The sequence below is a fragment of the Chenopodium album genome, chromosome 18 (assembly GCF_948465745.1).
Source record: "Chenopodium album chromosome 18, dcCheAlbu1.1, whole genome shotgun sequence".
Classification (NCBI taxonomy): Eukaryota; Viridiplantae; Streptophyta; class Magnoliopsida; order Caryophyllales; family Amaranthaceae; genus Chenopodium; species Chenopodium album.
In genome coordinates this window covers 50,590,333-50,615,838 of record NC_137851.1, presented here as the reverse complement: position 1 = coordinate 50,615,838, position 25,506 = coordinate 50,590,333, and the positions used below count along the sequence as shown (strand labels likewise).

At 35.2% G+C, this 25,506-nt stretch overlaps 4 protein-coding genes across 4 annotated transcripts; 3 read left to right on the top strand and 1 right to left on the bottom strand.

The window, feature by feature from the left end:
* The first annotated feature begins 5,177 nt into the window (after positions 1 to 5,177).
* On the top strand, positions 5,178 to 7,015 carry LOC145592331 (uncharacterized). The gene is made up of 5 exons (XM_081648772.1): positions 5,178 to 5,423; positions 5,595 to 5,758; positions 6,014 to 6,515; positions 6,620 to 6,687; positions 6,847 to 7,015. Exons 1-5 carry the CDS (start codon positions 5,178 to 5,180, stop codon positions 7,013 to 7,015), a joined length of 1,149 nt encoding a protein of 382 aa, XP_081504898.1.
* Positions 7,016 to 9,991: 2,976 nt separating this feature from the next.
* LOC145591047 (uncharacterized) lies at positions 9,992 to 11,377 on the top strand. Its single transcript, XM_081647436.1, has 2 exons — positions 9,992 to 10,530; positions 10,739 to 11,377. The coding sequence occupies exons 1-2, from the start codon at positions 10,023 to 10,025 to the stop codon at positions 11,236 to 11,238; spliced, it is 1,008 nt and encodes a 335-aa protein (XP_081503562.1). The 5' UTR covers positions 9,992 to 10,022; the 3' UTR covers positions 11,239 to 11,377.
* A 367-nt stretch (positions 11,378 to 11,744) lies between these two features.
* Positions 11,745 to 18,055, bottom strand: LOC145592531 (squamosa promoter-binding-like protein 14). The gene is made up of 12 exons (XM_081649031.1): positions 17,769 to 18,055; positions 17,624 to 17,686; positions 16,474 to 17,247; positions 16,115 to 16,308; positions 15,176 to 16,020; positions 15,008 to 15,085; positions 14,804 to 14,911; positions 14,610 to 14,727; positions 14,263 to 14,398; positions 13,966 to 14,110; positions 13,283 to 13,876; positions 11,745 to 13,008 (listed from the first exon to the last, which is right to left on the bottom strand). Exons 3-12 carry the CDS (start codon positions 17,157 to 17,159, stop codon positions 12,592 to 12,594), a joined length of 3,321 nt encoding a protein of 1,106 aa, XP_081505157.1. The 5' UTR covers positions 17,160 to 17,247; positions 17,624 to 17,686; positions 17,769 to 18,055; the 3' UTR covers positions 11,745 to 12,591.
* Positions 18,056 to 23,706: 5,651 nt separating this feature from the next.
* LOC145591046 (uncharacterized) lies at positions 23,707 to 25,506 on the top strand. Its single transcript, XM_081647435.1, has 2 exons — positions 23,707 to 24,937; positions 25,225 to 25,506. Exons 1-2 carry the CDS (start codon positions 23,833 to 23,835, stop codon positions 25,257 to 25,259), a joined length of 1,140 nt encoding a protein of 379 aa, XP_081503561.1. The 5' UTR covers positions 23,707 to 23,832; the 3' UTR covers positions 25,260 to 25,506.

Below are 25,506 nucleotides of genomic sequence, written 5' to 3'. Positions count from 1 at the left end.
CAACTTCTAATTCCATCCTATAAACATTGGAGGGAAAAAATTAGTCCAATAAAAGAAACCCCAAATTCAAATTCAAACCCTAATTCCTAATTTGGGAAAAATCGAAAATAATCCACAACACGAAATTTCAATAATTAAACCAACATACCTTACTCGAAAGCAGTTTAATCGGACAAATTCACGCGAAAAATTGAATTTCCTTCGTCAATGGTGAGTAAATGGGGATTTGATGGAGAAGAAGGGAGGAGAGAGAAAGTTTAATTGGAGAGGGAGGTAAGTTAGAGGGAAAAAAAAAGGGGGGAAAGAATAACAAAAGGGGGGTGTGACCGGAACACGTGCAGGTCAACACCTGAAAACCAAGTCAAAGGTTGGAAACCGGGCTAAGGTGTGACCTTGCAAAAAAAAAAAAAAAAAAAAAAAAGCGGTTTTAGGTGTGTTTTTACAAAAAAAAAAAAAAAAAAATGATAAAGTGTTTTTTTACAAAAAAATTGTTATAAAAGGTGTTTTTTTGCAATTTTTCCATTAAATAAACATATCACACGTATGAATTGAAATTTGAGGTTGGTCTACTGGCTGGATATCGGCCCTCCTTCCACCTATATAATTAAGAAGGTTCAATTCTCACCCCTAGTGGACGAGTGGGATATTCAACCTTCTTCGACCCTTCTCCTTCTGCCATTATAATAATTACAAATAAGAGTTAAACAGGGAAGATGTTGTTATGGATATGTTGCACTAGCTAAATAGTGCGTGGGTATTTTGATCTAATAAGCAATTATGCTAAGCTTGTTACTCATTGAATTTATTTTTTTAATGGTAAAATACGGGGGAGGGGCCTCACCCTATCACGAAATGGGGCCGGGGCTATGAGGAATCAAACCCCCATCACTCCATCTCCTAATTCCTCACTCATAGATATATATTAGGTATATCGATAGATGAGAATATTGATGATAGTGTGTAAATAAATGAATATAGGATGAGATGACTGCTAATGAACCAATTAGGTAACAAATAAGGTATTAGAAGGATTAACGGAAATGATTTGATTTCATATAAAAGATTGAAAGTATACGTGCGATTGTAACGATATCCTACATGTTATGCTTTTTCTTACCCCCCATAGAATTTTCACGGCCAATTTACCGCATGTGAATTGACAAAAGGTAAAATTAAAATAGGTGACCACCACTTACTCAACCACTAAGACAAATCTTCACATAAGTATATTTCAAATGTCTTACATAATTTTTGCACTATATATAAATATTTTAAACCCGTTCTTTGTTAGCTTGATACAGATTTTTAAAACTTTATTTGTGAAAATTGTTGAATTATTTACAGTATTGGTGACAAATATTCATGTGTTTGATTGAATTTCTTAGGTTAAGGTGTTGAAATTCAATTGAACAAGTAAAAGAGCAATTTGTATCTTGGTTTAGAGAAATATTCCTCCGCCCTGTAGTCCGCCCAGTGGCGCACCCGGCAAGGCGATCCACCGCCTGGTAGGGTGCGAGAGCAAAGGAAAATTAAGTGTTGTCACCGCCCGGTAGGGGTCGCCCGGCAGGGCGAGAGCCACCGCCCGGTCGGGCGCGAGAGCACCTAAATTTTTCTGGGTTACTTGATTTCTTTCGCCCGGTAGGGCGCGGGAGGCAATATTGACGGTTATTCATCAGTTATGCTTGGTTTATTGCTCTTGATATAAATATGAGAGTTCATATTGATGATATAACTTCAAGAAATCAGTTTTATTTCTTATTTTCTTGAAACCTTTTGCAAGTTATTGTTCATCATCACGAATCACAAAAGCTGATTTACATTGTATTGTAATCATCCTACTTGTGATTGCAATTGTTCTTTGTTGTATCTCCTAAGTAAATTTTCGTGATACCCGATTGTAATATAGGGTCGGAATTATACCTTTGGTAAAGTGATCCCGTTCACACCTCGAAGATTTTCCTGTTAATTTCATTTGCAATTTTCTTTGTGACCCTTGTAAACACAAAATCCCCAACAAAAATTTCACAACATAAGAATTTATAAATACATGAAGTAGAAGCATACATTTAAATTTGACATTATTACATCCCCATTTAACTTTTACATATGCTTAAATTTTTGTTTAATTCATATACGTAGTATATATATACTTCATACAAATTAAAAAATCAAATTCTTGTCACTTCAACGGTTTTGATTGACTATGTATCAATAAATAAATTAAAATTTGATAAAATTTTGAAAATTTTGACATTTGCTACCAGGAAAAACACCTCAATTCACATTTGTTACCGTTTAAAATTTTTTTTTTTACTTTGCTACCACCTAAATCAGAGTTTGTTAGAAATCACTACCACTAAACGGAATCCGTTAGGATTTCCGTTAAGTTTATTAAAAAAAAAATATTAATTTTTTTTTTTAAAACCCAGTCACCCCATTGCCACCCCTCCCCCTCCCCCTTGCCGACGGCCGGCGCCAAAAGATTCGGCCGACGCCGACGACCTCACCCTCCTCCCTTTTCCCCACCCACGAAGCCAACCCCCCCTTTCCCCCACCCACGAAGCCAACCCCCACCGAAATTAGCCCCCTCCCCGTTACCCCCATCGGAAGCGACCCCCCTCCCCTTCCCCCACCCAAAAACCGACACCCCTAACCCTAAACCACAAGCCCGAAACCACCCTTAACGAGTTTTAGGGTTTCGCTCATGGTGGTTTAGGGTTAGGGGTGGCCGAAAAGGGTATGAGAAGGGGAGGGGGGTCGATTCCGGTGGAGGGAACGGGGAGGGGGGTTGAATTCGATGGGGGTTGGCTTCGGTGGGTGGGGGAAAGGGAGGTGGGGGTTGGCTTCGTGGTGGGGGAAAGGGAGGGGGGTTAGCTTCGTGGGTGGGGAAAGGGAGGGGGTGGGGTCGCCGGCAAGGGGGAGGGGGAGGGGTGACAGTTGAGGGGAGGGGGTGGCTGGACAGTGGTTCGGTTCCACTGATGGAAATTGTTACGGTGTAAGGCATGGGGTAGTAATTTCTAACAAACTTTGATTTAGGTGGTAGCAAAATAAAAAAAAAAAATTAAAACGGTAGCAAATGTGAATCGAGGCGTTTTTCCATGTAGCAAATGTCAAAATTTCCTAAAATTTTTAATGAATTTGATATATATTTTTTTTATAGCGTGTAGATAGATCAAAAAAAAAAAGATTTTCTAACTTGTAAAATTTTACACGTTAAATAGAAACATTAAAAAAATAAATATTTCAAAAAAAGACAGATGGAGTTTTTTTAAACTGACTTTATAGAGGGGATGGATTAAATGCAGAATATAAAAAATAAATAATTCAAAAAAAAAAATGCAGAAGATAAAAATTTATTTCCTTAATTTCCATTGTAAATTATACTCACAAGTTAAGAGGTACACGCTATGTGTGTACAATATAATTTTCTTTTTAATGTATACGCGTAGCGTGTGCCTCTTAACTTGTGTAGTATAAAGTGAGAATAGAAAATTATTTATACATACCGTCTTAGGAAGAACCATTTTCGCCCATATTTTCTTTTATCATTTATGACAGGTTGAATATCATACAATCTGATTATTTAGACATTTGAAACGGGGTTCAAATAATGGAAAGGAGAAGATGAATTTGATATTCTGCAATAAAAAATAAAAATTTTGTACTGGGTTACATAAAATATAGGAATGGGGTTTATCTTAAAACATGATCCTAATTATAATCACAAAATCTAATATCATGCAATCACGTTGTTTTTTATCCGTGAATCAATGACAGATAAATTTATTTTTTACATACACTAAAAGTAAAAAAAGTTATTTACCTTTTTGAAGATAATGTCACTCCATCCAAAAGTAAACGAATGTTTACATGATTTTGTATTCTTTGTTGAGTCCGATGTCAACCAATCAAACAATCAACAATTCCTGCAAATTCAACTAATAATAATATCATATATCCGAAATAATAAAAATAATCAAATTAATCCGAAATAGATGAATACTTGAAATAAAAGATGGTTTCTAAATAAAAGATAGTTTCTTGAAATATGACAATCGACTTGAATGTTTATTATTAGACGAAATAATAAATTTTTTGGGTTAATCAATTTTTTTTGTGAAAGGTTAATGAGGCAAGTATAATTAAAGAGCAATTATGGTGTTACAGATTGTGAGTATTGGAGATTTGTTCAGAGGAAAAAAAATCGTCAAATGCTTAGTAGTTAGTTAGTGAGAAATGACATAGTACATTATATTTTTTTTATTACTCGTATTAGGATAAACATGCATATATATTAGCAGTTAGCCAGTTAGCAATGATATGCTTAATGATATTTTTTTTTTTTTCGTCAATTTTGTTCATCCATTACAGTTAAGTGATTAACTCCATGTTTCACGTAAAAGAGCAGTTATGCTTTTTTTTTTTTTTTTTTTTTTTTACAAAAGTAGTTGTGCAATTTTTGAGGTAATTTTAAAAGATTGAGAAGGGCATTTTGGGAAAAGCTAAATTTATCACCCAAAAAGCCCTTTCTCTTTATATAGTAGTATATATTTTCAATAAACTGCATGCTACTGTACACTTTTTATTTTTTAAAAAAAGGCAACTCAGAGAAGCATGCAGCATTACTGCGTGTATGGGAAAGCTGAAGAGGCACTAGCTATAAATAAAATTACCGTTTGTTTAATATTTCGATGTCATTTTTTTTTTTTTACTTACAATAATTAATTTAATTATGCCTTTTCCATAAGTAATCAAGTTTAATTAAGAGTGAGTGGGAGAAAATCGAGTAAATATATATATGTTTCAAAAAAAGGACAATATATACTACTCGTAAGATTAGTCATTTTGAATAAACCAGTTTATTTGCAAATTACATGAGAATAGTCTAACTTATATTTTGTTTTTTTGGTTGTGTTGTCTTCTAGCAGCTTTGTTTTTGATTGTTTCCTTGAATCAAAAGAAAGGTTAATTTGAGCACGAAAAATACAAAAAAGAGTCAATCTTTATTGTTTGATTAAATCACAAAATCAAGCTATTTCTATAAATATTATCCATTTTATTATATATATACTCCAATTTATCAGTACAGAGTTTTTAGTGGCCGGGGTTGTATTTAAAAACGTTGATCTAATATTTATTATATATACATGAATATGATGAAGAAAGTGATGGTAATAATGGTAGAGAAAGAGTTGAATTTGGAGAAGTCCGTTTGTAATCATGGTTTCTTCATGATGCTCCCGAACCAATGGGCTCCTCGTTCAAATTCATTCCGACGCCCTTTACGACTCGCTGATGGCTGCTCTTCTGTCATGGTCTCTATCTCATCCTCAACAATAGATGATCAGCTTAATCATTCACATTTAATTATACGCGCTCAGAAACCCGCCTCCCTATCCGACTCTGATCAGGAGCTCATTCGGGTATGTACATACTTACGTTTATCAACTTTTTACTTAAATAAAAGCACCAAATTAAAATTATATATTGCTTTACAAATGTATTCTGAATTATACACGTACTCACACTTGGGCGTGTTTGTACATGAGTCGTTAATGTAGTACTAACTGGAAATATTTTTAAAATGTTTATAGAAACAAGTCGTACGCATGCTGAGGTTAACAACCAAGGATGAAATTGATGTAAGGAAATTCCAAGAGGCACATCCTGGAGCAGCAAGTAAAGGATTTGGCCGTCTTTTTCGCTCTCCTGATTTGTTTGAGGATATTATCAAGGCTATTCTTCTTTGCAACACATCGTAAGCAATTCATTATTTTCTTTTTATTTTGCTATTAATTAGTAGTAATGCTTTCATAAAACGGTCTTATAGTAAGATAGGCTGGGAAACAGATGACTTGTAGGTCTACAACAAGTGATTTTTATTGAGAAATGGGGTCACAATGTCTAATCTCTGGACATATGAAACCATCTCATACAAGAATTTGCGTTTTCATTATATATATATAGTTCAAATTAGTTCGATCTCTAATACATGAGCTTATGTATTATAAAGGTGGAACAGAACATTGGAAATGTGTCAATATCTTTGCGAGCTTCAAGCTGAACTTCACTCGGGTATGCATAAAGATGTTCGTCTAGCTCAAGATTGTAATAAGTCTGTTGCTACGACTGTTAGACCAAGAAAAATCAACGAGTACTTTCGTAGTTGCAAAAGATCAACTTCCAAAATTAATCTCAGAGCACTTGGAAACTTTCCAAGCTCAAAAGAGTTGGCTGGTCTAAGTGAGGAATTTCTTAAACAGCGTTGCAATCTTGGGTTTAGAGCAAAATTCATAATTGAAGTGGCTAATTTGGTGGAGAATGGTGAATTAAACATTGGAGATCTAGAGCTCGAGCTTGAGGAAAGTTTTGATGAAGCTTCCTATGATAACATTCGCGATAAGTTGATGACATTGAAAGGAGTCGGTCCATTTGCCACCAACAACATTTTAATGTGTATGGGAGACTATCGAAACATCCCTATAGATACTGAAACAATCAAGCATTTGTGTGAGGTCAGATTCATTCTTTCTTCTTTACAGTTGAAGGTAACTTATTTGCTGCTCGAGTACTCGTGCCATGTCATTCTAAATTTCTCCCTTTAACACCATTTATGTAGGTACATGATAGGAAGGATGCCAGACAAGTTTATGGTAAATTTGCGCCTTACCAATGCTTAGCTTACTGGTATGTATGTATGCATATCACATATGTATGTGTTTCGATTTAATATTGTTGTGCAATGTACTAGGCTAATGGCTATCCTAAGCTAGGAGATCGAATACCTTATCGTTTGCAGTTCATGCAGGATGACTTGATTCTGTTTTACCACCTCTGATGTTGTAGGTATGAAGTAGTGGAATCTTATGAGAGGAAACTTGGGCAGAAATTAAGCAAATTATGTCCTTCAAACTATCACAAGGTAGCTACTAGCTACTTGTCCTCCAACACTAACAAGGAAAAAGAAAGCACATCTATTGTGACACCAACAAAAAGAAAGAGGACTAGCTACTAGCTTACTTGTGGCTTCATATCAGACTAGCTTTTACTATGCAGTAGACACCTGAAAAATGCAATTAACACGCCTGATTAGTGCTATAATTACTGCCATTATTATTAATTAGAGCTAGCTAGCTTGCCTTTCTAATTTGTTTGACTAGTGTGAGTCTTAATTCTCTGTTTTTTAGTTGAAATTTTTTATTTGCTGAATTAGTTTGTGGTTCACTTCCATAGAGATAATAACGTAGGGTCTGTCTACCGGTTATTATTATTGTTTCATAGTCTTCGCTCTAATAAACAAATAAAATAAATTTCATCCACTTAATTTAAGTATGGATGTATGTCGATAACAATCTATCAGCTATTGATTAGGTTTGGTTTTAATCATGAATAATAATCTTATTAAACTATCTTGATTAAAGAAATAAATACATATTACGAGTATATAGTACTCTGCATTAATTGTAGCTAGTATGATTTTCACCTTGTCTCATGTTACAATTTCAACTCTTAACCTACAATTTAGGTTAAATAGTTATAGGTTTCTATTTAAAGATTCTTTTCCTTGTCATTTTATAAACAATGTCAATAAGATTACACATGATACTATTGTTTTTCTTGTATGTCGTATAATAATCACAAATTATATATGAGTATGGTTTAACACTCTATCTTTATTTTTATTTATAAATGGTAAGTGATTTAAAAAAATCGAAGGTGATAATATAGTTATGTTTTTTTTTTTTTACACGGATAGTTAAATTATACTCTATATCCTTAAGTTAAAGAGTCGTCTATAACCACTATCTCTGTAATAGTAATATGTCTATTCTCTAACCAATATTTGAAAAGAAAATATGCTTAACTAACTACTCGTGTCAAAAAAAAAAAAAACGTCTGAATGACATTTCCATTATCTATGAAATTGTATCTAATTATTGTAAAGATTTATGTTTGGTTAATAAAATCATTTTTTTTATTATTTTTTTTTTCAAAAGGAGATGTCTGCTACACTTTAGAATTGAGAAGGAATAAGAATCACTTGTTAAACAAGGCTATATTAATAATTAAGGGGGAATCGGGTTAAAGTCAAATTGATTGGAAATTAATTGGGAACCCACCAGCACTACAAATTAGAATTAGGGAGTAAAATGCTTGAACCAATGAGTATTACTCCCTCCATTCACGTATGTTTTTACTATTACCCTGTATCTTTTAAGTAAAGTAAAAACAAAATTTGACCATGAATATTAATTAATGTACACTACATGTGATTGATGTTGTGATTTTTAAGCCTCCTTTGTAACCGACTATATAATTTGCAATCTCCTCAAAATCAATAAAATTTCTTCTCACAAGCCTGTAGAGGTAGCTAGTGTATCATTATTCGTATTGATATTTGATCAACGAGAAAGACACGATAAATATTCTCATACAATTAAACCACGTAAATATGTGTTGTTATTTTCGTGAACAATTGAACATGTATGACCTTCCTTGTACGTATCATGTGTAGTTTCAAATTATTAATGCTACTCCGTACTCAAAATATGCATCAAAAACTACTATGAAAAAGTGAAACATAAAACTAAAAATAGGACAAACATTAAAAAAAAAACAAAAAAAACGGGTGGTGTACATTAATGATGAGTTGGGGTTAATTCCAGCTTCCAACAACATAATACTCAAATGATGTTAACAGATTAAAAGAGAAAGTAAGTGCAACGAAGCAACAAAGGGCACCACATTTTCTTCCGTTATTTTCAAAATTCACTTTGAATCGAATAAGAATAATCAGCTTTTAGTGAGCAAGCCAAAATAATCAAACCTGATTTCTACTAAAGATTTAACTTTTTATATGTCTTGACTTTCTGTAAGATTTGTCTCATTTTTATCTATTTTCAATAATTGTAATTTTGCACTTTCTTCTTCAAGATTCCAATGTTCATACTATTTGTTTTGCTGTTTTTTTTTAAGGAAAAAAAAAAAAAAAACCTTGCATAACCATAACCATAAGGGCGGGATCAACTTTTTTTTTTTCCTACTAACCAACCCTAATTGGAGTATCGTGACATAAGTATTCATAACATAAGTACTCCCTCCGTGTTTTTTTAAGTGACACATTTTGACCGACATGTAGTTTTAGGAGATTTTATTGACTTTAATAAAATAAGATGTTAGTGGGGTAGGTTGGAGGAGTGAAAAATGATAAAGTAAAAGAATGTGAGAGGAAGTGGGACCATGAAAGGAGTGAGAAATGATAAAGTAAGAGATAGTGGGGTGAAGATATATTATTAAAATGTAAGGAATTTCTAAAAGAGGAAGTGTGTCACTTAAAAAAAAAACGGCCGTTTAAGGAAAGTGTGTCACTTAAAAAAAACTGCCGTTTAAAGAAAGTGTGTCACTTAAAAAAACACGGAGGGAGTATACTTTTTGTGACCATAAAAGGCACCATTAGAGCTATAAATACAACAAAACGTTATAATATTGTCCATCTAACGTACCACCAAAATATGAAATTGAACTATTTTGTCTAACTCTATTACTCTATCGTACAAAAAACTGCACGGTACATTATTACATCAATTACCAAAATATGGTCAGTTACTAAATATTTCATCGGAAATGAGGGTCAGTTCATTATTGTTAATAGCTCTTTCTAGTTGTTCACGTAAGGTAGAGACAGACACACATATATAGAACAGGGCTCAAGTCTTATATGCTTGTCAAATCCATTGGAAAGACTATATGCATTATGCTTAGGATGATGTTATGTACAAAAGGGCCTACATCTAATTTGTTCAGGATGGGCCAATAGTAGGCCAATTTGAAAAATAGGAAAAAAGGCACATAATCTATAGTAACAACTTTTTCATACAACTATTGAAGTTCTACCAATATAAATAAACCTCAAGTGGTATTGCTCAATTCCATCAGCACCTATATACATATCCCTTAATCATACTAGGAAAGTAATAACCACAATTTTAGTCAGTTTTTTTTTAATAGTGTACTCAAGAATAATGTATAGAAGATCATCATTTAGAAACTCTTCAACAACTGGCAGCCTTGTTGTTAAGAGATCGGCTGCTGCTCCAAAGCCAACGGAAGTAGCAGCCGCGCCACCACCACTATCATTACCAATATTGCCTCACTCTCGATCAACTAAAATCGTTCAAAGAAGTCATAGTAGTCGAGGTACTCATGAATATGATCATCAGTATGACCTGCAGATATCGTTACAAAAACAGGCTGCTAAGCCTATAATTGAATTTCTGGTGTCCCCTGATGCAGATGCTCTACTGCTGGGTGAAGGTATTACAATTTCAAACCACCCACAACATAGGATGGTCCAGGTGAACCTTCCGAACCCCTTTACTTGTATGGGTTGTAAGGAGTATGGTGCTGGCTCTCGTTTTACCTGCCAACAATGCAACTTCGAGCTTCATGACTTCTGTGCTTTAGCCCCTCCTGTCCTCAAGGCCCATCCTCTGCACTCTCAGCATCAGCTTGTGTTCACCCCGAAACCTGGTATAATAATAAATCTTTACTAACTGTTACCTGATTAAACCCACCATAGTACTTTGTTTGATGAGAATTCGGAACTCTTTAGTCATAATCAAATGTTGTGAATACAACTAATAAGATAAAAAAAGCAACCAACTGATCAATTTTGACACTTTTTTGGATTGTATAAAACTGATTAACAAGGATATTTAATATTGTCATGAATTAACAGGTAAAGGAGGACTCTTGAGATCAAAGTGTGATGTGTGTGGAAAGTCTCCAAAGGGATACTTGTTCCACTGCAGTGCCTGCAGCTTTCAATTACATCCTTGCTGTGCCATGCTGTCAGCAAAGATGAATTTTCCAACCCACCCTCATTCCCTTGTCATCTTACCAGTCACTGCTTTATCTACTGGTCCAGGCGAAATGATGTGCAGCGAGTGCAAGAAGAGAAGATCAGGGAAAGTTTATCAATGCACTGTGTGCGACTATTATCTGCATGTTGTGTGTGCAAAGAGCATGGTTAATGGCCTCCATGCCAATGGCATCAAAGGCCTTGAGTTTGAGAAACCCAACATGTTTGGTGTGGCTGCTAAAATTGCATCCCACGTTGTTGTTGGACTCATGGGAGGACTTGTGGAAGGTGTAGGAGAAGGTTTAGGCGAAGCTCTCACTCAGAATGTCCTCAAAGGAAGATGCAACAGTACAGGGAGACCCAGGACTTCCGGGTAGCTACTAGCTAGCTACCTATATTAAGTACTGTACTATGTAGATGCAAGTGTGTATGTTTGTGCAGATATGTACACAAGATTATTTCCAGCAGTAGCTTATAGGTTGTGTCAAATATACTACTGGTGTATCAGTCTTTCATTTGTTGCTTGGGGTGGATTCAATATGTTATTCTGTATATTTCTAAATTGCAACTATTAAGTCAATGAAAAGAGCTAGCTATTGTAGCTGACCTACATATATGCTGATAATATACAGTATTGTGAATAGTGCAGTATTTCCGTTAAGTATACACTGCCAAATGCATATATTCTGGGTATTTTGTTAAAGTTTCACCATTAAAGCATTGTTGATAAGCAATCGCAAAGTAACAAAAATCGATGCAGGCCATCAGCATCAGTGTCAGCTGTACAAGTAAACTAGAAAAAAGCAAAGCCAAACGATGTAATGAATCATATTTACAATCAGGTTTCATGATTAATTTCCTAGTATTTGCGGAAGACTGTTGATGCTACGACAACAATGAAACATCCATATATATATAAACAATACTCGCATCTCACTACGAGAGCATGCTTATGGTATCCACAACTTAGTTTTTCCACCTAATACATGCTAATATAGAATACTGCTCAATAAAAATGTTGATGAATATGTATACATAATATATTATTATGACAAGTATACAACAAAAATTACCTACTGATCCTACACATCTGCTTTACAGTTACAACTTTCACCTATAGACAACTCTACTCTTGCTATTTCAAGAAGAAATAAGCAAATGAATCGAGCATCAAGTACTTTCTTGTCCTGATTATTTTTTCAAGACTGTCAGCCTCCAATCTACGAAGTATAACTTATCATATGGACCACTTACATCTTACCTTACCAAAGATTTTGACGTCAAATATTCAAGAAACATGTTCCGAATGTCATTTTCTAAGTAGATCAGTGAGCTGGATGACAGGTAAACACCAAAGTTTAATGTCTGTCATCAATAGAACAGGCTAAGCTCAAATTTAAAGAATCTCCAGATGGGCGCAAAAAAAAATTGAAGCAACAAAGATTGAAGCAGCATCGGTTAATCTTTCATTCTTTATTCATCAAGCTTCAGCAAGGGGAATGCAACATCAAAATTCCAAAATCGTGAACACATGGCCATATTTTCTTTTGTAATTAGCATCCCGATGTTTTTGCCCCTTAAATAACTGCCTGCATACCATTGCAACCGATATCCTGATAGTTTCTCTTTCAAAACGTCATAACCACCCACTGGGCCTCAATAGATAGAGGGTTGCAGCTCATTTAACCTTTCTTTGAAATATCATGAAATTAGCTCGCACTTTCGAAACACTACATAGCCCCAAAATCCACATTGTCCCACATGAAAGGAGTGACTGAATTTACATGCAAACTTTTGAAGAACAAGCAGACACAAACACATACTGCTGCAATGGTCAGCATAGAATGAATAAAGGGACGGTGAAGAAAACCATGGGAACCAGGCATTCTACTGTGACTCCTCATAGCACATTTAGAACATGATTTTTGTTTTGTATCAAGTGGCAGGCTTGGCCTTTGCCTCACCTCAGCAGGCACCACGGATTCAACAATCTCATTTCCAATAGTTACAGAGACTTGCCTGTTTCTTCTGTCAGACAGCTTTTGAGCCACCATGATATTCAGTGTATGATTATTTCTCATCAAAGCGTAAGAATATGGAGACTGACCACCATCATCTAGAAGAGACCTCCAGCTATGCAGTCCAATCTACACCCATATTACATCAAAGAACTAGTTAGAAAGATACAACTTAAATCCTGGAATGAAAAAAAAAAAAAAAAAAACCAGACATCACAATAAATCTCATTGTGTACAGACAAAACCAATACAAAAAACAATAGACAAGCTAAATAATGTCCAGCAAGTCTGTAATAGTGCTCAGACAGATCCTTAAAACCTTATTAGATTCCATAATGTAACTCTGTAGCTTATGATTTTACAGCAAGATGCTGATACAGAAGCAAAAGTTTGAGCATATTACCTGCATGGGATCATTAGTAAGAGCATCTACAATATCGTATGAGCCTGATGTACAAGCAGCCAAATGCAGAGGAGTGATGCCCCCAGGTCCACGGAGATTAGGAGGGAAGATGTACTTCTTCGAAGATTCACTGCCACAGGGTGCAGAATATTGGACAAGCATGTCCACCATCTTCCTCGAGCTCCTTTTAACTGCTCTGTGCAAGAGGTGCATGTTTGAAAGTGCTTCCACACACTCCGTCGATAACCCGTCCATTGTAGACTCCGCTTCAACAAATATATCCAAAAGTGATTTAACCAAAGCACTGTAATCTCTTTCAGTGGAAAATGTCAAGAGATACTGAAAGCGATGAAGCATAAAATCATTAACAGCAATATCAGACGATATTTGTCTCTGGAAAAGCCATCCGAGTTCATTTAAGAAGTGCAGGGCTTCATGAGAATGAGGACTTGCAACATATTGGGCCTGATCATCAGTGATGACATCAGAGTCTTTTGCTTCATAAAACTCGCGCTCAAGAAGCCTAAGCTCCTGACAAATTTTGGCATCTGCTATTATAATAGGAAAGCAATTGCCTCTCACACCATTTTCTACCTGTTAAGATAATTCAGAATTTATCAGTTATATTCATTAAGGTTGTTAAAATGTAAAAAAAAGGTAAAAGAGCATCACATAGATCTTACCTCAATAAAACAACGGCCTAGAACAGAAGAAGCTGCAGCATGCACATTAAATTCACTCAATCTTATCTCTTCGCATGGTAATCCTTGACCAGATGATTTCAAAACTTCCTTTGATGAGTATCCACCCATGTATGCACAATGAATCCTACAAATTTCACATAAATTATATCTGAAAAGTAGCTTGCAGAATGTGCCTTCTTACCACAATGCTTGCTCATCTTGTCACCAGTGAAAGAAAGATTACAATAATAGGAAAGCATTGTGGGGTGGATAGAGTAACAAATGCATAGCACTTACTTGGTACCAGGAGAAGTCAGGTTCCTGCCTCTAAGGACAAGAGATGTGTCTTGTCCACTCACAACGGCCAAAGGCGAGACCACAAACAACTCGGGAGAACTCACTGTGCTCCAAGGTTTGCAAATGCGAATCCTTCCTGGGAAATAAAGGAGAAAATAGTCCATCACTGAATCAAAATTATGGCATACACCATGTTGCCACTTGAAACCAATTCAATGCAGACACTCACAGTCCAAAGGGTAACATAGGAAAATGGGTCTGGAAGGATATATAGACACAGAAACATATGCCACACTGAGTTGCCTGCATATTATTTACTTTTTTCAATATTAAAAGAAAAGGCTCACCATCCTTATGAACTGCTAACTGCCTGCCAATGTTCACTGAAAACCTCCCACTTCTCCAGAATCCGAAATCAGAATCCTGAACCAATGCATCAACTCGTTGAAGAAAGCTTTCTTCAAGCTGAAACCAAAAACCCCTGCAAGGTCAGTCAATTTTCCACTAGAAATATTGTATAACTTTATGGTAGTGGGCTCACTTGTTCCCAGGCAGCAGATGACATAGAGACGTATATTGAAAGAACCACACAACCAGGTCTAATGTAACTCTCCATATCTGATGGACTGTTAGAAAGCCAATTGTAGATCTGCAATTTGGGACACCAATTAGCAGTGTTAGGAACACTTGACAAATCATGACTATGCATAAAAAGTTATCAAGTATGTGAAGCCTAATGTCCCACCTGAGTACGCAATGCTCCAGGTAATTGGCTGGGATCCTTATCAAACAGTTTGAAAATGATTCGGCCGGTCCGGTCCTTCTGATCATTTTATGAATCAACAATAGAGAGTGAGTCAGGTGACAAGAACCTAGACAGCAGAGAGCTATTTAAAAATTGACTTAACACTACCTGAGGATCTGAATTGAAACTTGGTGGAGAATGGTCAGAACCAGACGAAGAAGTATACCCTGCTTGGTGTGGCAGGTTCTGCAAAGAATTACTGGCAGCCTTATTTCCCATAGTAAAGAGCTCCAGAGTCATCCTAGAAGCAGAGGTCTCAGTTCGGCTTGCTTCAACGTTTACATTGGCCTCCTCACTAAATGACATTCTGACAGGCCTAGCACTTTCTGAGGCAGTTTCCAATGGAAACAGTTTTCTAGTTACAGGTGCAGCCGATGAATGTGATCTCTCTTCAGTAGGATTGCTGCTGTCAGAAGAGAAATACCTCCTTGAGGTAACCAGATTAGGGGAACTATCATCCCCAGGCGATGAACTAAACAGCTGCAACGGTAGGTTTGTTCGAGTGTCCTGAATTTGGCTGTCTGAATCTTCAGTTGGAGATTGATAGCTTGAACTGCTTTTCTCTCCACCTAATGACTGCAACTCTATAGATGGCTTTTTACATGCATATGAGCCAGTATCCTTGTCCATATCAGTTGACTTATTTTTATCCACGCAACTGGCAGGATTACTCTTCTGAGAAAAGAACGCAAGAGAATCTGGACTTGATGCTGCCAAAGTGGCTGAAAGGACAGCAAGAAGATCGGTAGTTGATCTAGAAGCTGCATCAACATCCATATTGCTTTGACCCAAAGCACCTTGTTCAAAACCATTTTTGGTTGAGCAAGGTGGAATATGAGGGTTTGTTGCAATGTCCGTAGGCAGAGGTAATGAGTTAATCTTGCTCAGTATTTGCATAAGCTGGTTTTTGTCAGGTAACGATGGGCAATGAGGAACATTCTGTTCAGCATTCCCTAAACCAATAACAACAAAGCCTTAGTCCTAAAATGATTTTGATACAAGCAAATGAGGAAAAAATCATATAAGTAAGAACTTAAACAAACGTACCTTGCCCATGTGCTAAAACTGTCAACAAGTTGACAATGTCCAAATTTCCATAGCCAGTCTTGTGGCTGTCAGTAGGCCGTATGGCCGGAGATGTGGTGTCCTCCGCTTGAGTTTTCCTTCTTCTTTTATTATGACCAGCAAGTCTTCTTCGACAACTTCTTTTACCTTCATCAAATTCAGCTAGCGGGTGGAACCTAGAAACAGAAACCAAGGTAAACAAATCAGAACAAATTTATTGATTTTAGATCCCCGCATCCTCGAAATTGTGAAGAATTGGAAGTAAGGTAATACTACTACGCTCACTAGAGTCTTTAAGGCATTAATAAGGCAGTAATATTAACAACAAAGAGGGACCACACCTGCTACACTGTTGGCAGAACCTCTGCATCTGCTTGCCTACAAGTGCTTTGGTGGCCTTGCTGTGTAACTCGCAAACCTTATGGCGTCTGTGATAATCCTTAGATTTGGAGAGATCCTCGCTACAACTATCCACCTGACACATGGGATAGTTCCCGCCGCCTGGAGATCCAGACCGAACCTTTTTGTTGGGCCTTGAAGAGGAAACCGGATCCTCTGTTGAGTTTGAGCTCTGAACATTCCCAACGCTGGTTTTGTTAAAACTGGTTCCAGTGCCATTATTGTCTACTACCCCACCTAGCTGTAATCGAAGACTATTTCCACCTTGTTGATCATCATGAGGAGGGCTGCTGCTCTTTGAGGTAAAGGACGAGCTTAAAACAGGGTTGACAACTTCCTTGTTATTAGGAGTCGATACCTCATGAAGACTACCCAGACGAAGACGATCAGATTCAAGAGGTCTACTTCTAGCTAAGAAATGGGAACTATCCCACTCCCAATCCTTGGGATTCCATCCATGCCCAGAACGATGGATTTGTGAGTGTTGCTGTTGTTGTTGGTGATGATTACTACCAGAATTATAACAAAGACTACGCTTCGCACCGATCAAAGCCCCCTCACAAAACCTCCCACCTATGTTTTGGTGTATATACAAGGGGGAAGCCACCTGTGTTCCCACCTCTTCCATTTTCCAGCCACACCCTCTCTTTCACTCGAGCTCGGGCTTTTCTCGTGTATCAATTACTACACCAACTTCCCAGAATTCCAGAAACAAACTGAAAAATCACAAAATCTAAATTGAGCAGACGAAATCACCCTTTAAGAACACACAATGGAAATGGTCCTACACATCCATCAAAAGATTCAGTTTTTTTACCTTTGCTCAATCTTTTTAACCCATTTATTTATTTTTTTTTCAATTTTTGAAAACTTATAATAATAATAATAATTCATAAAGTTTCTAAAAATAGAGTCACACAAAGACTAATATCCAATTAGAAAGGCTAAAGTATAGGGCAAAGAGAAGCAGAAATTTAGGATTTATTCACATGAAATCAATCTCAAAAAACCAGCAAATCAGCAAGCTTATACTATCATTTAATTATTTAATTTCAAAAAAAAAAAAAAAAAAAAAAAATAGAGAGAGCTGACCTTTGAAAGAGGAGTTGAAGAACCAAACCTAGAAATCATCCACTAGCAAGTTAATTAGAGCAGCTGCAAAAACAAAATCAGAAGAATTAATACATAAAAACTAGCTAAAATCCCTAAAACTAACAGAAAAAATTCGAAAAATTACAGATTAAATATGAGATCTCCACATTTAATGCCTGAAAATCAGAAATCGGGGACACACAAAATAAAATAAAAATTGGATTAATGTAAAAATGAAAGAGTTAGAAGAAGAGTTGGATCTTCAAAACCCTAGAAGAGAGAAAAGAGATCTGAAGGAAGAAGAAGAAGATAATGGGACAAAGCGAAAGGGGGAAGAATGAATGAATGTGTGAGAGAGAAAGAGAAAGAGAAAGAGAAAGAGAAAGAGGAGAGAGAAAAAAGATGCAGCTGTCTGACCAAATTACATAGAATAAACCTTTCAAATATTATTATTGTTATTATTATTATTTCATACTGTACAATTTAAATAATCGACCGCTTTTTATTAAATTTATTTAATTTTAATTATTTAAAGTTGGATAGTACAACTTTGCGTTTACTATGAATACTGTGAATCATTCGTACATTCGAGCCGGATTAATCATAGTTTTTTTTTTTTTTTTTTTTTCAACTTCATTGCACATCAAGATTTTCAGACCATAAACTAGTGTTGGAAGACCGTCAAACTAGGAGAAGTCTCTTTATTTGCAAATTCTCTATATTCAGATCAATTAGACAATTATGTAGTTTTTTTTTATCAAGCAAGGTTTGGTGTAGTTGGTTGCAAGAGATTCACCTTTTAACCTTGAAACTACAACTTTTCCTCACCTTCAATCGTTTTTATCAAATATAAGGTTTGGTATAGCTGGTTGGAGGAGATTCGTCTTTAACCATTAAATTACAAGTTTCTCTCACTTTCAACTGTTTGACCTACAAATAATAATAGATAAAAAAAATAATCGTTATTATTCTTATTTATACCATATAATTCCTGCTTGGTTTTTGAAATTAATACGGGGTAATAATTCAAATAAAAATGTAAGCCAATATTCAACCATAAATAAATAAATAATGAAATTTGTAGATAAATTAATAATTTCACAAAAAAGAAAAAAGTTGAGTTTAGAAGGGAAAATAAGTACTCGTATTTATTTAATGATTACTCCATAATATCTTTACCTTAAACCACAATACCCCTCAAAAGAAAAAAAAAACCACAATACCACATTGCAAGAAAATAAATTTGTTGAACCTAACTAAATCAGCCTAAAACTTAAACCTGATTGAAACCTTAAATGATAAGCCGCATAATAGAGTTAATGATATTGACATAATTACAGTGACCTAACTAGTCCAAAAAACATGCGTGCATGAGCTTCCAAAATTAACCTTAATAAAAGGACCAAAAGAAAATAACCAAATGCGGTTTGATTAGTACAAGAGGATTACTGTAATTTATACTCACTTTTCACCTTACATTTTCTTTATTCTTTTACTTCACACCTTGCTTCCGCAACATAAGGCACGTGCATACCCTTTAAAGGCCAGCCTTCCTATAGATAGTACAATTAGTTTGTTTTTATTTAAAAAAAAAAAAAAAAAAAAAACAGAAATTTTTCTTTGTACTTGTACTCGTATTAAGGAGTACTCCATAGATGATAAGATGGGTTTTATTGAATCGGAACTTTATATAGATCAACTTGACTCAAATTAACGAACTAGATTTATTGAAAATTCTCACTTTAAAGTGCCTAAATTTGATCCCATACTGAAATACAAATTGACTATTAGACTTAGTATTTGTTTGACTGACAAAATAAAACGGAAGAAGTGAAAAATTATGTAAATTACCAAGGCTCCTTAGTCAATGAAAATTTAGGGTCTGTTTACTTCAACTTAATTTCAATTTAGTTCAATTCAGCTCCAATCAGATCAATTCAATTCAGTTCAGTTCAACTTCTAATTTCTTTCTATCATAAAATATTTATTTCAACTCTATTCAGTTCAGTTCACTTCAGCTCAGTAAATGTAACAGACCCTTATAAGAATTTAAACTTTTTATATTTATAACCAAATTAATTTGAGAAATTCATTGGAATTTGATTAAGAAAATAAGTTCTTATAAATTACACCTTCTTACATAATTTTCCATGTAAACCAAACGAACGTCTAAGATTTGCTTAGTTGTTGATAAGAATAGCTGAATAGGTAGCAGAACGTACAAATATAGTTGTCAATAGTAAAAATAAATAAAAGCCAAAAAAAAAAAAAAAAAAAAAACTGGTAGAGTGTACTTTTATCCATATAAAAAAAGCTGTACCAAAGTGAATTTAATTGGAGGAGAAAAAGCCCAAAAGTGGTCCTGGCCACTTGACATTTGTAATGGGGCCCACGCAACACCTTGTCAAGTGTCAATTTCTAATTTCATGTGAGTCTTCGTAATTGTTTTGTACGGACTTCCAACACCAACTTGATTATCGTCCGGATCAATACATGTACGATTTTCCGAGTCTGTTATCATTCCTCATAATGGACAGCTTATCTTTTACCTCTTCATTACTCCTCCATTCTTTCATTTCGTGATAATTGCAACATTTTTTTTTTACATTTACTCCCTATTTCATAATCTAAAAGAATTGGAATTCCTTAAAAAGTAATTGAAGGCATTTCCAATCTAGATGGTAATGACTTAATACTATTTTATTATTTCTCTCACCTACTAATAATTAAATATATCTCCTCTAACAATGCTTTATATTATAAAATTCACATTTTAGTCCCATCCTATAACTTTTCTAAATCTTTGTACAACACCTAGTGTTGTGATTATAACGAAACGGTGGGAGTATAATTTCTTTTTCTCTCAATTTATTTGTCACACTAACATATTTTTTATATAGAGTTCATAGAGCTATGAAGTAATACTTCCTCCATTTTTTTGTTAACACATTGAGTTTTACTATATTCGCAAACTACAATTTGACTCTTTTTGTGATTTATATTTATGGTAAATCAAAGTCGAATCTTGTTTGTATCGTCGATCTTAATGTAGATTTTATCAATATCCACTTTTTATGCTTTTACATTGTTGAAAATTAAAGATGTTAATCGTGAAAATTGTGCATTCACAAGCATGATAAAATAATCATGTCAAATAAAAAATTGGAGGTAGTACTTTGTATGTTGTGCACGTATCCCTACATTTTAAAAAATTTGAAAAAAACTCTTATGAATAGTGTTTGGACAATTACACCCTTTAAAATGTTTATTTATTTATTTGCACTCATTAATGTTAGACTCTGTTCACTTTATCTTATTTTTGCTGAACTGAAATTTTATTTACTAAACTTATTATTTTTACTGAAATGGATTAATTTTACTGAACTAATAAAGTTATTTTTATTGATTCCTTGTTATATTTTTTCTTAAATGTTACTCCCTCCGTCTCTTAATACAAAGCCTCTTTCTAGCATTTGTTGCTCACATAATAAAGAGAAAGAGGCTTTGTATTAAGGGACGGAGAGAGTATTGATTTATACTGAATTGAAATTAATTTTACTAAACTAATATTTTTTTACTTAAACTAAGGATCTGTACACTTCAGCTTAATTTTAGTTCAGTTTAATTTAGTTCAGCTTTAATCAGTTTAGTTCAATTTCTAATTTCCTTCTCTCATAAAATATTCATTTCAACTCATTTCAGTTCAATTTAGTTCAGTTTCTAATTTCCTTCTCTCATAAAATATTCATTTCATTTCAGCTTTATTAGTTCAGTTTAGTTCAATTCAGTTCAATAAATGTGAACAGACTCTAGACTGAAATTATTTCTACTGCACTTAAATTATTTTTACAAAACATTTTTTAAAAGGTGAAGTAAATATGACCTTAATTGTCTCTTTTACTATATTTTAAGTATTTGAAATCTTTGAAATCTTAAAAGTAATGTGCATACATTTATAACCTTAAAAATATTTGTTTATATATTTTTCCTCATAAATGTCGTAAACAACTAAATTTGTAACATAAAACCAAACTGAAAGAGCTCAAGAAACTGTTCTGTACACTCGGGTGTACCTTCCTCTAGATACACCCAGGGGCATTTTTGTAATTTTTCACCTAGTTTGCCCTGCTGCAATTTTTTCCTCTTTCCTCATCTTTCACCATTTAATTCATAAATCTCTTCAAAATACAGAAATTGAAAACAAAAATTTTTCAACAGGCTCGATTGATGATGAAAAAAAAACCGTTCAACAAATTTGCAGAGTATAATTGATGATAATTTCTCAAATACATAAACATCAAAATAATTCCTAAATTTAAACATAAATCAAACAAGGATCGTAACGTTGAAAGTCACGGCGGAGTTCAGCAACGCAGAGGCGGCGCAACTCCTCAAGCCACAAACCGGCATCATCGCCGAAAATTTCGCCGACGACGTCGAAGGTGAAGCGGCGTTTAAGGTCGCAGAAATCCGCTGACAGATGAGAGGAGTGAAGTGAGAGAATGAGATGCGTTTATGGAGAATGAAAATTTTGTGTTGATTGGAGAGAGCATGCCTTGCTCCTGCTGTTGAAAATGGTTGAAAACATCAGATTTATGAGTAGGGGAGTAAAGACATGAATCCAGTCCTTGTACCTCTTTCTCCAGATTTGTGTTGCAGTGTGTGTGTGACAGTGGTTGTTGAAAATACAACCTTTTTAAATAGAATAGAAAGAGACATTGTATTTTGGTTTACCCAAAAAAAAAACGAGATTTTGTATTAAGAGACGGAGGGAGTATACGTTATTAATTTAAAATTTGTACGGGGTATTATATTAGGTATGACTCATGTGGATACGGTTCAATAAACATTTAACTAGAAGTCCTACTCTAGTAAGTACTTTGATTGATTATTTGTTTTTTTCCCATTAATATTTGTTATTAAGGGACCAAGTGTGAAAGAAAAGGTGGATCATCACTAATGTAAGATTGAAAAAAAAAGAGTTAAATTTTCTGTTTAATTTAATACTTTGGTTAATACTCTCTTTTTACTTTTTATTTTTTTGGGGTGTATTTGCCATTCAATTTTAACCTCATATGTGCTATAAAGCAAAATATGTGGGCAATGTTGATGAAGAAAAAAGAGTGCGGAAGTGAAGGTCCCAAATTAGAAAAAAAAAAGAGGGTGAAAGAACAAAATTTGGTTAATCAATTAACCAGTAAAAAGAGTGCGGAAGTGAAGGTCCCAAATTAAGAAAAGTTTGGGAAAAACCTAAGCTCGGATACCATGTTGGAGATTAAGAAAACTCCTCAAATTGGAGTGTGTACCATTGATCAAAATATATAGAGTTACAATACTAGTCCTAATCACATTAGGAAACCTAGTATGATAAAGATACAAAATATACCTAGAATCTATCCTAATCTGACATAGAATCTATCCTAGTCTGCGACAAATATTATCATGAATATAATATCTATCAAAATCCAATATGTAATTTACAAAATCTATTGGCAAAGTAGTTCAATTGTTGCTCTTAAAACACAGAGTACAGCAGAGAGAGAAAATAAAAGTAAACAACTGTCATCATAAAGTGTATACATCATCTTATTTGACATTTCCTGTGTATACCTGCAATTCGGATAATACGATGACACGCCCACCACATAATCTTCATGCTCAAGTTTCAGAATATATGGACTCCTTCTAACACAAGCCTGATTATCGCGGTTAGCGGTTGGTTACATGATTCTCTGATGTACTCAGCACCAAAGACGGTCCTTGATGCATTAGCTGTATAGAAAATTAGAAATGTATGAATATTTTAATATTCGATTAAAATTCAAATCCTTGATTCAAAATATGCAGAGTTTATATGCAACTCTGAATACGTTTAAAATAATAATCTCCAATGTGTCGTTCTATGTATATGTATTGACAATACAAATTGTACATGCTAACTTGCTGAGGCTAGCTCAAATATAAGCTATGATGATATATTATTAGAATATATTTAGGAAATATCATATATTTAGGAGAATAATTATCTTGTCATGATATCTTTTCTATTTCCTTATCTTCTCTAGTTTCCGTATTCATTGAGGACTAGGAGTCTAGAGATATTTGTATTATATATTTCGACAGTGTTGATGAATGGAAGCTAAGCTAATTTCTACCTAATTCTATATGGTATCAGGCCAAAGTTTTTTTTTCGATTCTGGTAATTAATCATGGCTGGTAATCAACCACCACCACCACCTCCAAAAATTGAACCAAATTCACCATATTACCTCGGTTCTCAAGATCGGCCGGGAGATTTCATCACTCCTACTCGTTTAACAGCTGAAAATTATGAAACTTGGGCTGCCGACATTCAAACGGCTTTAGAAGCTCGACGAAAATTTGATTTTTTAGATGGTACAATCACTAAACCGTCACCTCCTTGCACAAAGTCCGATTGGACAGCGATAAATGCTATGCTCATATCATGGATAACAAATACAATCGACCCCAATTTAAGATCAACTCTGTCAAAATTCAGAGAAGTTAAACCCTTTTGGGATCATCTTAAACAACGATTCGCTCAAACTAACGGTCCTCGCATTCAACAATTGCGTTCCTCAATTGCAAAGTGTGAGCAGACCAAATCAATGTCCGTATCTATGTATTATGGCAAGTTACATACTCTGTGGCAAGAGCTTGATCATCATGAACCTCTGATTTCATGTTCGTGTTGTGATAAATGTTTGGCAGGGAGGCTACATGAAGAGCGTCGAGCGCAGGCAAGGCTACATGATTTTTTAATGGGATTGGATTCTGATTTTTACTCCTCTCTTCGTACACAAATTTTGTCTCAAGACCCACTCCCAAGTATTGACAGAGCATATCAATTAGTGACACAAGACGAGCGTGTTCGCAATTCGAAACAAGAAGCCCCACCCGCCCCATCTGATGCTGTAGGGTTCGTTGTACGTGCAGGGTCTGATGCGGCTGGTGTGGGTCGTGGGAGGGGTCAAGGATATGGCAATGAGAAACCGGTTTGCAGCAAGTGTCGGAGGACAGGGCACGAGGCCTCAAGCTGCTGGGCAGAGACGATTTGTGGTTATTGCAAGAAAAAGGGTCATCCTGAGACTCACTGTTACGATCTCGTGGGTAGACCCGATAACAGAAGACAGGGCCAGGGACGAGGCCAGCCTCGTGCTAATGCAGCAGCAGGGGGTACTACCTCAAATTCTTCTCCTGCTTCAGGTTTGGGGCAGATTTTTACACCCGAACAATGGAAAGCCATTGCCGGGGTTGTTGGTAATGCTCAAATTCCCGAAAATAGATTGACCGGTAAGTTCGATGTTTCATCTTGGATTATTGATACCGGAGCAACTCACCATGTCACAGGAAATAGTTCTTGGTTAATTGATACTCAGAAAATTGAATGCCCCGTTGGGCTACCAAACGGTGACAAAGTCATAGCTACCTTGGTGGGATCCGTTCCTTTGTCGGATAAGATTACTCTTACCGGGGTTCTTTATGTCCCAAACTTGAGTTGCAATTTATTATCTGTTTCCCAACTTAATGATGACTTACATACTATTGTCCAATTTGATTCTCATGTTTGTGCTATACAGGACCAAGCGAAGGAGCTGATTGGAACGGGAACTAGGAGAGATGGACTATACTATTTTAGCAAACCGACCGTGTCAACCGTGGAAGCTACATCAAAGTTGGAGTTGTGGCATCGTCGACTTGGGCATCCGTCGGAAAAAGTAGTTAAGTTAATTCCTCATGTTAGTAGTAGCAAAGATCATTTAAATAAAGGTTGTGAAGTATGTATGCATGCTAAGCATCCGAGAGACAAATTTCCTTTAAGTAATAATAAAGCATCTCGAATTTTTGAGAAAATTCATTGT